The sequence below is a fragment of the Malus sylvestris genome, chromosome 15 (assembly GCF_916048215.2).
Source record: "Malus sylvestris chromosome 15, drMalSylv7.2, whole genome shotgun sequence".
NCBI lineage: Eukaryota > Viridiplantae > Streptophyta > Magnoliopsida > Rosales > Rosaceae > Malus > Malus sylvestris.
In genome coordinates this window covers 34,586,548-34,598,851 of record NC_062274.1, presented here as the reverse complement: position 1 = coordinate 34,598,851, position 12,304 = coordinate 34,586,548, and the positions used below count along the sequence as shown (strand labels likewise).

General features: G+C 35.9%; 1 protein-coding gene across 1 annotated transcript; it reads left to right on the top strand.

Annotated features, from left to right (window-relative positions):
- The first annotated feature begins 5,615 nt into the window (after window positions 1-5,615).
- On the top strand, window positions 5,616-8,490 carry LOC126604958 (inositol-3-phosphate synthase-like). Its single transcript, XM_050272290.1, has 8 exons — window positions 5,616-5,945; window positions 6,111-6,179; window positions 6,348-6,483; window positions 6,557-6,804; window positions 6,943-7,169; window positions 7,320-7,801; window positions 7,911-7,973; window positions 8,104-8,490. The coding sequence occupies exons 1-8, from the start codon at window positions 5,758-5,760 to the stop codon at window positions 8,221-8,223; spliced, it is 1,533 nt and encodes a 510-aa protein (XP_050128247.1). The 5' UTR covers window positions 5,616-5,757; the 3' UTR covers window positions 8,224-8,490.
- Window positions 8,491-12,304: the final 3,814 nt, after the last annotated feature.

The following is a 12,304-nucleotide window of genomic DNA, read 5'->3' as shown; positions in this document are numbered from 1 at the left end:
AACCGCCCTTACTTATCAAAACTCAACTCAATCAAACTTCTTTTTACACCCAACTCAATCTACTTAAAAATAAAAAATAAAACCCTAACCAATCCATCATCTCCATGGAGCAAATCCCTTTCTCTCTCTTTAAAAAATCCTTCATCTTCCATGGCTGTCATTATGCACCCCCATCTACTCATCTGTAGTCATCCAAACCTCTTCCTTTTCCTTTTCTTCATCATTTGACATCTCTAAATTTCTAGAGCACTAATTAGCTTAATAATCGGTATGAGCTTCTAGTTAAAGTGTTTAATGAGTTTGGTATGTTTCAATTAAATGAGAATCTTCTAGCCTCTATATTCCTATATGTGGTAGAAAAATGGGTACGTCCATGATAACTTTTGGTAGATCAATGAATATTTTTAACCGTGGATATTTATTAGATACAAAAGTTACAGACAACAATTCACATTACATTGAACTGCGATGATAGAAGCATATTTATGCGACTTAGTTAGCTTGTTTTCTTGCATTTTCATAGTTAGTTTTTGTTTATTATAGTGATTTAAGCTATTTTCGTTTGTTTGTAGGTCTAATTGGCAAAGTTGGCAAGAAAGTGCATTTTGAAGCATTTTAGAGCAATTTTGGGCTGGAATGGATTGCATGCATGTGGAGCACAAGGAATGGACATTTTTGAAGATCAAATGAAGCGAGGAATGTGGTAAAGAGATGGAGAAATTAATTCAAGACTTGGAAGAAGAATAATCAGCTGCAAGGGGACCTAAAACCCTTATAGAAGGCCTATATCTTCTCTTATACATGTGCTGCACCCACCTTTCTAGAAGCCCTAGAAAGATGGCACCCCAAACTTTTCTAGAAGGTCAGAAATCAGCCACAACACACTCTTTCTAGAAGCCCTACAAAAGTGGCGCCCCAAACCCTTCTAGAAACCCTAAAAATCTGCCAGAAACCTAGTTATTTCCCCCATTGGATTGACCAAGCCTTGTGCGAAAACCCTAGGCCTTTTCCTCCAGAAATTCGGCCAAACCTTAGCCTATAAATATATGTTTTCAGCCATAATTTTGACCACCACCCCCCCATATAATTCTACACCCCCTTTCAGCTGTAAAAACATCAATTAACACCCTTTGCCGCAACTTTGGAGAAGAAGGAGCTTTGCCGTGGCTTCCATTGGAGGAGGAGGACCTTGTACCGCAAGCCACCTGCAACCATTGGAGTTCTAAGAGTTCTTTTTTCCCTCGTTTCGTTTCCATGTTTATTTTCTGTTGCTTTTCAATTGTTATGAACATGTGGAACTAATTCCCTTTTAGTTAGAGGTGAATTCGAAGCCATGGACATATGTTTTATATGAATTGATTACTTTCAATTATTGTTTCGTAAAACATGAATGTGATTTAGTTATATGTTTGATTGAGAACTTATTCTTGTGTGTTGATTAAGGATGCATACTTAGTTTGCATGCATGAATTTGATGCTAAATTATAAGGGAATTTCACCTAATCGTTATGAACTTATAATTAAAAGTAGTGGAGATTGCTAGTCACAATCATGTTAAGCAAATTATGGGCAAGAGTATCATGCAATTGATAGTTCCGAATGCCTTGTCAATGCTTATGATTTTCATAGAACTTAATCATCTTTGATATGTATCTCTATCATGTTGTTCATATAGGGAACTTGAGAAGAATAATTTGGTTGCGATGCGTTGTCCATTCAATTCAATGAATTTAGGGAAATCTGAAAGTTAATTAGTGCATTCACAATTAATTTGGGGCATTGTCATTCATAGTTTAAAGAAACAATACTGGAAATCGATTTATGTTGCATATGTTCATGTGTGGAGAAGGATCCTCTGGCTAAGTTTTTACCATTCAAATCACCCAATTTCATATCTACTTTACTTTGTTTTGCAATCTGTTTAGTTTAATTAATTTCGTTCAAATCAATCCCCCTCTTTAATTAAGTGTGTTAGATTAGTTAAAAAAGTGTATAAATATGTTCAATTTAGTGTTTTGAGTCTTGATAGTCTTAAATTCGTCCAAATAACTCCTTAGAGTTTGTTTTGAGTCAATTTCACTTAGTTGTGCTGTTTTGAGTAGTTTGAGTCAATTTTAAGTCTTAAGTGTCTAGTTTAGTGTTTTTGAGTCTAGTTTAGTGTTTTAAAGTTTAATTTGTGTAGATTAGCAACCCTTCTAATCTCCGGCCTAAAACGAGCCCTACTTACATATACTACAATCATAGGGTTTTAATTTGAGTGTTAGAATATTTCACATCAGGTGGCTAAAAAGTATATTGCCTTTGCACATTTTATAGGCCAACTCATAGCTAAGCAATTTTTATTGTGGAGGAAAACTTCGGGAATTGATTTAACCTGGATGTGTAATTGAGTTTATGCATTTTAATGATTAAACTGATAAATATTTCAACCATATATGGATTTAATATTGCAATATCTTTTAGCCTCTATATGCCACAAAAGTTGCGGACAAAAATTCACAATACTTAGAACTGTGGTTAAAAAGTATATCGCCTTTGCATGTTTTATCGGTGAACTCATAGGTAAGCAATTTTATTGTTGACCAAAACTTCGGGAATTGATCTAACTTGAATGTATAATTGAGCTTATACATTTTAATGATTAAATTCATAAATATCTTGACCACATATGAATTTAATATCGTATTGTCTTTTAGCCTCTATGTTGGTATATGTGGCAAAAAATGGGTACCTCCATGAGAAAATTTTGTAGAGCGATGAATTTTCAATCTGGATATTTATTAGATACCATATATTATAATTCTATTCGCGAAAGTCTAAGTCAATGCCACGTACAATATTTGTTAAGACATATTTAGGGACCTATTATTAGCACTCCAAAAATCTCATTTTACACTCCACACAAGTGTATTTTTCTTTCTAATTATAGAAAGTTTGGAGTGCCAAATGAGATTTTTGAAGTGCTAATAACAATTTTCTATATTTATATACATTTTATTTTAGTTTGGAAGTCGAATTCCTTTTTTTTTCTTTCTTTATCAAGTTGGGATTATCACTGACTGTGACTCTGTGCAACTAGTTGTTGATTCATTTTGAATAATCAACATTATTTCTTACAATGTCTTGGGCGTATGAATAACAGAAATAAAACGGTCATGATACAAGTTGAATAGTAGTAATACTAATTAGTAAACAACTTGTGCATGACTTGGAATAGTATTAGTAAATACATGATGTTTGCTTATAACCAAATGGCATGAAGGGACAAATGTGTATGTTTCATGCATGACTTGGAATAGTATTAGTCATCGGGAGATTTTGCATCAATTTTTTTGTTTTTAATATGTATATATTAAGTTCTATTTTAATGGGATTGCTCACCACCCCTAAGTTGTGATAATGCCTTTATTTATTGTTGTTATGTGAGTTTAATTAAATTTTGAGATTGTGTTATAAGCAAACATCATGCACAAGTTGTTTAATAATTAGTATTACTCTTATTCAGCTTGTATTAAGACTGTTTTCTTTCTAGTATTCATACGCCCAAGGCATTGTAAGAAATAATGTTGATTATTCAAAACGAATCAACAACTAGTTGCACAGGGTCACAGTCAGTGATACTCCCAACTTGATAGAGAAAAAAAAAAGGAAGTCAACTTCCAAACTAAAATCAAATGTATATAAGTATAGAAAATCGTTATTAGCACTCCAAAAATCTCATTTGGCACTCCAAACTTTCTATAATTAGAAAGAAAAATACACTTGTGCAAAGTGTAGAATGAGATTTTTGGAGTGCTAATAATAGTTCACTAAATATATATTAACAAATATTGTATGTGGCATTGACTTAGACTTTCATGAATAGACTTATAATTTCTGGTATCTAATAAATATTCAGATTGAAAATATTCATTGATCTACAAAATTTTCTCATGGAGGTACCCATTTTTTTGCCACAGATACCAATATAGAGGCTAAAGGACACTAGGATATTAAATTCATATGCGATCGATATATTTTTGAATTTAATCATTAAAATGCATAAGCTCAATTATACATTCAAGTTAGATCAATTCCCAAAGTTTTGGTCAACAATAAAAACTGCTTACCTATGAGTTCACCTATAAAACGTGCAAAGGCGATATACTTTTTGGGAGCTGATTTTCACACACCTTTTATAGCTTTTCTCACACCCCTATTTGTTCTAGGCCATCGGATTGAATAAATCAAATGAAAACAACGGACATGATTAGCTAGGGGTGTGTAGGAAGCTATAAAAGGTGTGTGTTTATCATTTCCCTACTTTTTTACCACAATTCTATGTATTGTGAATTTTTGTCTGCAACTTTTGTAGCATATAGAGGCTAAAAGATACTACGATATTAAATCCATATGTTGTTGAAATATTTATCAGTTTAATCATTAAAATGCATAAACTTAATTACACATCCAGGTTAGATCAATTCTCGAAGTTTTACTCCACAATAAAAACTACTTAGCTATAAGTTTGCCTTTAAAATGTGCAAAGGCGATATACTTTTAAGCCATAGCTCAATGTAATGTAATTGTTGTCTGCAACTTTTGTATCTAATAAATATCCACTGTTTCGACAAAAAAATAAATAAATAAATATCCACAGTTAAAAATATTCATTGATCTACCAAAAATTATCATGGACGTATCTATTTTTCTACCACAGATAGGAATATAGAGTCTAGAAGATTCTCATTTAATTGAAACATACCTAACTCATTAAACACGAAGCTCATTTAATTGAAAAGAAAAAGGAATCAATACATAAAAATTGAACCAATCGATTGAACACGTACCAATTATTAAGCTAATTAGTGCTCTAGAAATTTAGAGATGTCAAATGATGAAGAAAAGGAAGAGGAAAAGATTTGGATGACTACAAAGGAGTAGATGTGGGTGCATAATGACAACCATGGGAGATGGTAGGATTTTTTAAAGAGAGAGAGAAGGGGCTTTGCTCCATGGAGATGATGGACTGGTTAAGGTTTTATTTTTTATTTTTAAGTAGATTGAGTTGGGTGTAAAAAGAAGTTTGATTGAGTTGAGTTTTGATAAGTAAGGGATGTTTCGGAAATAATGTTGGGCGTAAAGAGATAGTGATAGATAAATCAAATAGTGGGTATAAAAAGTAAGTTGGGTTTTGAGATACAAAATATGAGTTCAAATAAAATTTCCCTTCATTATAATGTAAAACTTAGAGGTCTATATAGATGAACTTTTTCCACTTAATACTACAATTTAGTGGTATTTTATTTTAATTGTAAATGGGAGGTCTACAATTTCAATATCGTAAATGACAATTTCAATATCACTTTATTCCTTCTGACCTCTTAATGTAAATGTATTTGTTGTATAAAATAACTTGTGAATATTTTTTATATGGAAAAATTAGTGTATAGATGGACCTCTTCTTTCTTCATTTCATTTCCTTTTTCTCTTATTCAGTATTTTGCTTTTTGCATGGCCAGGCCTTTCTCTGTAGAAAGAGCCAAGAATACTGGGGCACTAGAGGCCACTCAGCTGAGCCACGTGTATCTGCGGTGTCACATCCACTCTATAAATACAAGGGATTGGAGCAAGTTCATGGCGCAGTGCAAGCCTTAGGATTCAGATTTCAGAACTATTGCTACACCTTCGTCTTCCTCTCCTCTCCAATCTTGTTTGGTTCCCAAGAAAATTCAATTTCCTAGGAAGGAAGAGAAGGAAAAAAAAAAAACAGAGAAAATGTTCATCGATAGCTTTAAGGTAGAGTCCCCGAACGTGGTGTACACAGAGAATGAGATTCATTCGGTGTACAGCTACGAAACCACTGAGCTTGTGCATGAGAACAGAAATGGAAAGTATCAGTGGATTGTGAAGCCCAAATCTATCAAATACGAATTCAAGACTGATATCCATGTCCCCAAACTAGGGTTTGCACCATTTATCCCACATCCTCATTTTTTCCCTTAAAAATTAAAAAAATAATAATAATTAATTTCTGGGTTGTGATTGTTTCTTTCATATATTTTCTGGGTCAGACTTAAAATTTTTTATGTTTTCATTCATTTGATGTGTGTGTTAATTTTGGAATGCAGGGTAATGCTGGTGGGTTGGGGTGGAAACAATGGCTCAACCCTCACTGCTGGTGTGATTGCAAACAGAGAGTGAGTAGTTCTTCAGTTTCTTCCTTTTCCTCATGCAATTAAGTAATTCGATCAAATCCAATCTCTAATGTTTACGATTGGTTGTTTATATTTGATTCTCAGATGTACGAATTTCGTTGTACATGAAGTTTTAATTAATTGTAAGATATGGGTTTTGTAATATCTCAGAGGAATCTCCTGGGCAACCAAAGACAAGGTGCAACAAGCCAACTACTTTGGCTCACTGACCCAAGCCTCATCCATCCGTGTTGGGTCTTTCAACGGCGAGGAGATTTATGCCCCGTTCAAGAGCCTCCTGCCTATGGTAATTTTTCTACTTTTAATTTCCTAAATGGTGTTATTTAATTGATTATATAATTCAAGATCTGGTAATTCAGGTGAAGCCCGATGACATTGTGTTTGGGGGTTGGGACATTAGTGACTTGAACTTAGCAGATGCAATGGCAAGGGCAAAGGTCCTTGACATTGATCTGCAAAAGCAACTGAGGCCATACATGGAGTCCATGCTCCCACTCCCTGGAATCTACGACCCCGATTTCATCGCTGCCAACCAAGGTGCTCGTGCCAACAACGTCATCAAGGGCACCAAGAAGGAACAACTCCAACAAGTCATTAAAGACATTAGGTAACAACAATAATGTTTTAAACAGTTAATTTAATACTGGATTAAGTAGAATTAACTGTGAAGGTGTTTGTTCTTTTAGGGAAAGAAAGTTAATTTGGTGCTAATATAATGCTTGAGTGTGCTAATTTAATTAAACAGGGAGTTCAAGGAGAAGAGCAAGGTGGACAAGGTGGTTGTGCTGTGGACTGCCAACACTGAAAGGTATAGTAATGTGATTGTGGGGCTAAACGACACCGTTGAGAACCTGTTGGGTTCGGTGGACAAGAATGACGCTGAGATATCTCCTTCCACATTGTATGCCATAGCTTGTGTTCTTGAAAATGTTCCTTTCATCAATGGAAGCCCACAAAACACTTTTGTCCCAGGTACCCTACCCTGTTACTTAGCTAACCAAATTAATAATAACCCTTTTCTTTTTCTTGTTTTTCCTTTTCGTCTTTTCAATATTTTGAAAACATTTTACTAGTGAAGAGTTTGTAGTGGAAATTTGAATGTGAATATTGGAAAATTGGCAGGACTCATTGATTTGGCAATTAGGAGAAACAGTTTGATCGGTGGAGATGACTTTAAGAGTGGTCAGACCAAGATGAAGTCTGTGTTGGTTGATTTCCTTGTTGGGGCTGGAATCAAGCCAACATCCATAGTGAGCTACAACCATCTTGGGAACAATGACGGCATGAACCTTTCCGCACCGCAAACCTTCCGGTCAAAAGAGATTTCAAAGAGCAATGTTGTGGATGACATGGTGTCCAGCAATGGCATCCTCTACGGGCCAGGCGAGCACCCTGACCATGTTGTGGTGATCAAGTATGTGCCATATGTTGGGGACAGCAAGAGAGCCCTGGATGAGTACACCTCTGAGATTTTCATGGGTGGGAAAAGCACCATTGTGTTGCACAACACCTGTGAGGATTCCCTCTTGGCTGCTCCTATCATCCTCGATTTAGTTCTCCTCGCTGAACTCAGCACCCGTATCCAGCTCAAATCTGAAGCAGAGGTATGCTTAATTAACTACCCTGTGACAGTAACTGATAGCATTACAACACAGTGTGATGTGAAACGTAAAAGTGACATTAGTTAATATCGTTATATCGGTGTGTTTGCAGACCAAGTTCCACTCTTTCCACCCTGTGGCTACAATTCTCAGTTACCTCAGCAAGGCTCCTCTTGTAAGTCAAATATTAGTTATTTTCTTCCGGACTTTCTGAGATGAATGATTTTTGGGCTGTCATTGGTATAATCTGTTATACATGTGTAACTGTGGTGAAAAACTAATTTGTGATGGTGTTGGGAGAACAGGTTCCGCCAGGTACACCCGTGGTGAATGCACTGTCAAAGCAGAGGGCAATGCTGGAGAACATACTGAGGGCTTGTGTTGGTCTGGCTCCAGAGAACAACATGATCTTGGAATACAAGTGAAAAGAAGTAAATTAAGAAGTTGAATAATCCAATCCAATCCAATGTAATCCAATCCCAATACCACTCCCCCTCTGTTTCCTTTATTAACCTAATGTTTGCAGCTTGTGTGAGTAGTCAGTCTCTGTGTTAATTTGATCTTTTTTTTCTTTCTCTTCTGTTTCCAGAAGATCCCAATATGTATGTAATGCAGTTGCTTCTTCCTCATTCAGAAGAAACCAACTCTCTCTTGTAATGGAAATAGATTTTTATAATATTTGTTGGACATTAGTTGTTATGTGCCTAATTATGCACTCTAAATAACCAAGAATCTTCTCCAAAAAAATAAAAAAATACCAAGAATCAAATTATATGCAGTTTACACAGATTTCTGAAACCAATTTGGAGGACCATGAACAGGAGGGTTTAAGGAGTTAAATTGTCCTCCATTGATTGCCCCAGATGAGTCTTAATTGTCCCCTAAAACACATTTTGGTCCACAAATTTGTTGAATAATTCACAAGGCAAAAGGGAGTAGTATTCCACAAATATGTGGGTCTTTCTCTTTTGCTCGTACTAGTTGGTCCCCAAAGAAAGGGATTTGGATCCCATCAGGATCATCTTTGTGAAAATTCTAAGGATTCTCACATCCTACTCATTCATCGTACATTGTGTGGCCAGAAATTATTATGAATTTTTTATTTAAAACTAAGCACAAACAGTATCTAACAAAAACTGGCCACACGATATACGATCACTATTCTAAAAATCCCCGCCTAGGCTCTAGGCAGCTGACCACAATCCCGATTAATACCTAAGCGTTTGAAAATTAAGAAATAACGCCTAGACCTACTGAAACACCCGCCTAAACCACCTAGACACCCGTCTAGATTGCAACTCACTTAGATAGAAAATAGATAACTTTCCTTTTGCATTTTATTATTTCCAATAAATTGTAAGAGATTTATTGAACACTTAAATAAACGCACATTATATGTTTGCTCCCCATGTTTTCATTATGTTCTAATACTTCATAGTATATATGTCATTATATTTTATAATTTATGATGAAATTATATATATTTTAAATATAAACACACTTATTTACACGAAATACAATATATTTACTTAAATCCGCCTACTCTGCCTAGGTACCCGCCTAGCCGCCTAAGTGCTAGGCTCCAGCCTGCCGCCGACTAGCATCTAGCATAGTTTAGAATCTTGTGTACGATGAACGGATAAGATGTGAAAATTCTTAAGATCTTAGATTGGATCCAAATCCCATAAATAAATAAGTCTATTTTGTTCGTCTCAAAAGTCCAAATCCCAAAAAAAAGTCTATTTCTATATTCTTCGTCTCAAAAGTCTATTTTGTTTCTATGTGGTTAATGGTGTTTGAGGCCTAAACTAAACCAAACCAAAGGGCCATCATTGAATGCCCTCCAATCCATTCAATCCATTTCACGATTCAATTGGAGGAAAGCGGAATTTGGTTTTGGTTGTATTCTAGGAAAATGTTTGATGCTTGATACCCCAACTATATATTTCTCATGATTCTTTTTCTCAACTTTTATGCCAAGTTGCCAGCATATCTTTTAGAACCACAAGTTTGCTGATTCGTCTCATTCAGTTTAGTTTTACGATTTAGATGTATTTTTTTTGTAATTGTAAGTGAGAAATTTTAAGTTTAAATATCATAAATGGTGAGTTCTATATTCATTTATTATGACAGGCTCATCGTGTAATTTAGCTCAAATCCCTCACCTTATAGTATAAATATTGTATAAATTTTATTTTTTAAAATATTACAAGGGTTCATAACTCAAGTTTAGGCTTGCAATGCAATGCGTTACGCATATATGCATATTTGTTAGGTATTTTACTTTTAGGGTAACTTCTATTTTATTTTAGTATATGCTAATCATGGTTCATTTTTTGTTTTTTCTCTTCAAGGGTTTAATGGTAACGTACGTATGTGTCTGGGCCTGAAATCTTGAGTTTGGGTCAAGAAAGAATTAGCGCAAAAAGAAGGCTGAAAGTCTCAGCCCAATGGTGAAATACTTGGCCCAGTAGTGAGTTGCTAGTAGCTCGGTCAAGTCCTAAACAAAGTAGGATTTTGAGGATTAGGATGAGTTTTGATAAGATATCTATTAGATCGTTTAAGGATCAAAACTCGTCTAGATGAAATAAGAATGGGTCTCATAAGAGGATTAGACTCAGAATCCTAGTTCAAGTCGAAGAAAGCTACATTCGGTGGTGACAGAGTTTTGGTGGAAGGAGGATTTCCGAAAGATAATTCCAAGTGCATTTGGATGATATGCCAAGGAGTTGTCGTACGATTAGAATTGTACAACTCGGCAGACGTGGGCATCAAAGAATTTGCTCCTATACAAGAGGATTGGCAACGTAAAGAAGACCTTTAACTCGACACACAAATCATATGTTTTATGTGAAATCTTTCACACCCTTTGTGAAAACTAGTTGCAAGCACAAATTCCAATTGAATATGGGTTTGGGTTGGCAGCCAACAGACAATGACCGATTGGATAGACAGGGTTTTCCATAAGCAACCAGGGAAAGCGACCGACTGTATAGACATGGCTAGTGTTGTAGAGTCAGTTTGCCTTAGGAGTCTCAACCGATTGGATAGACGGGGATTCTTCCAAGTTTGTGGCTAACTATTTATCTCAAGTCTTGCCAGCGAAGAGTCTTGGATTCGTTCGTAAAAAAAAAGTCACTTCATCAACCTTTTCGACAAAGTGAGGTCTTCTCTGGCGCACCATATTTCATGATGAATTGGTTTCTTCAACCCAAATGACAACGTGATTACAATCTAAAGCAAAATGTTCTTGTTATCCGTGAATAAACAACTCTAAAAACAATGGAACCAATGTACCACCAAATAATTCAAGTAAAAGGCATAAAGTTTTAGAGGGTGTTATTTGGTGGGGAAGGGCTTTATTGTAAGGCCCACAATAACAAATATTGGACCTACAAATTTATGTCCAATATAGATAGCAGTAGCAGTAGCAGCACCAAGATTCTTTAGGGCCCATCTCCGACCCAAGCATTTAAAATCTATCATTTGTGAGGCTAAAACTGAACAGCCCAAACCCCAGTTGCCTGGGCCTCGATGGGAATAGACAATAATAATTATCACAAAGTTGACACTTTCTTTGGCTACAGAAGTTCATACTTTTTTAAAAATATAGATAGAATAAGGCCGAAGTTGAGTGGCATATGCCTGTCATATTTCCTCAGACGGTAGTGCTACATTCGGAAATTCTCCTTCGTACATTTATTTATTTATTTATGAGTAAGCAGATGAGATTTAACCAAATGAGCAACCTTGCTTTTAGTGTTTTGATGTGCAGGAGAGGATCACTCGTGCTACATTTAGTAATTGTTTTCGGTTGGGCTGGGGTGATGGTCCAAGTCTACCATCAACATTTTACCATAATCCTCCGATTCGAAATTTCAATGTCCTAGTGATTTTTATTCCTATTGACTATTGCTAATGCAAAGTTCAAATTATGAAGACTGTGCTTCTAGATGTCATTTTTCTCCTCAATCTAATGCGTTTTATGTTTAATTTCTCTTTCTTTCTTAGTGTAGCTTAGGATAGTAATATGTAGATGATACTTATTTTGTAGTGCCCACTTCATAATTTATTTCAATGAACTATTTGGACTAATGATAGTTATTTTAGTGTTTCTTAAGGAACCGTACTTGTAAGATCCCACATCGACCAACGAAGAGGGGGTGATGTGCCTTATATGTACATGCTCCCCTCCTTATAACACGAGGCCTTTTGGGAACTCACTGGCTTTGAATTCCATCGGAACTTTGAAGTTAAGTGAGTTCGGGCGAGAGCATTCCCAGGATGGGTGACCCACTGAGAAGTTCTCGTGTGAGTTCCCAAAAAACAAAGCCATAAGGGCGTGGCTGGGGCCCAGAGCGGACAACATCGTGCTACGGCAGAGTCGAGACTAGGATGTGACAAAATGGTATCTGAGCCACTGTGCTGTTCGGTGCGGATGTGCCATCGAGGATGCCGGGTTTCCCTTAAGTGGGGTGGATTGTAAGATCCCACATCGACCGACGA

Coding starts and splice junctions, on each gene's coding strand:
- LOC126604958 (XM_050272290.1), top strand. CDS start 5,758: ATGTTCATCGATAGCTTTAAGGTAGAGTCCCCGAACGTGGTGTACACA. Junction 5,946..6,110: donor ATCCATGTCCCCAAACTAGG/GTTTGCACCATT, acceptor TTTGGAATGCAG/GGTAATGCTGGTGGGTTGGG. Junction 6,805..6,942: donor CAAGTCATTAAAGACATTAG/GTAACAACAATA, acceptor TTAATTAAACAG/GGAGTTCAAGGAGAAGAGCA.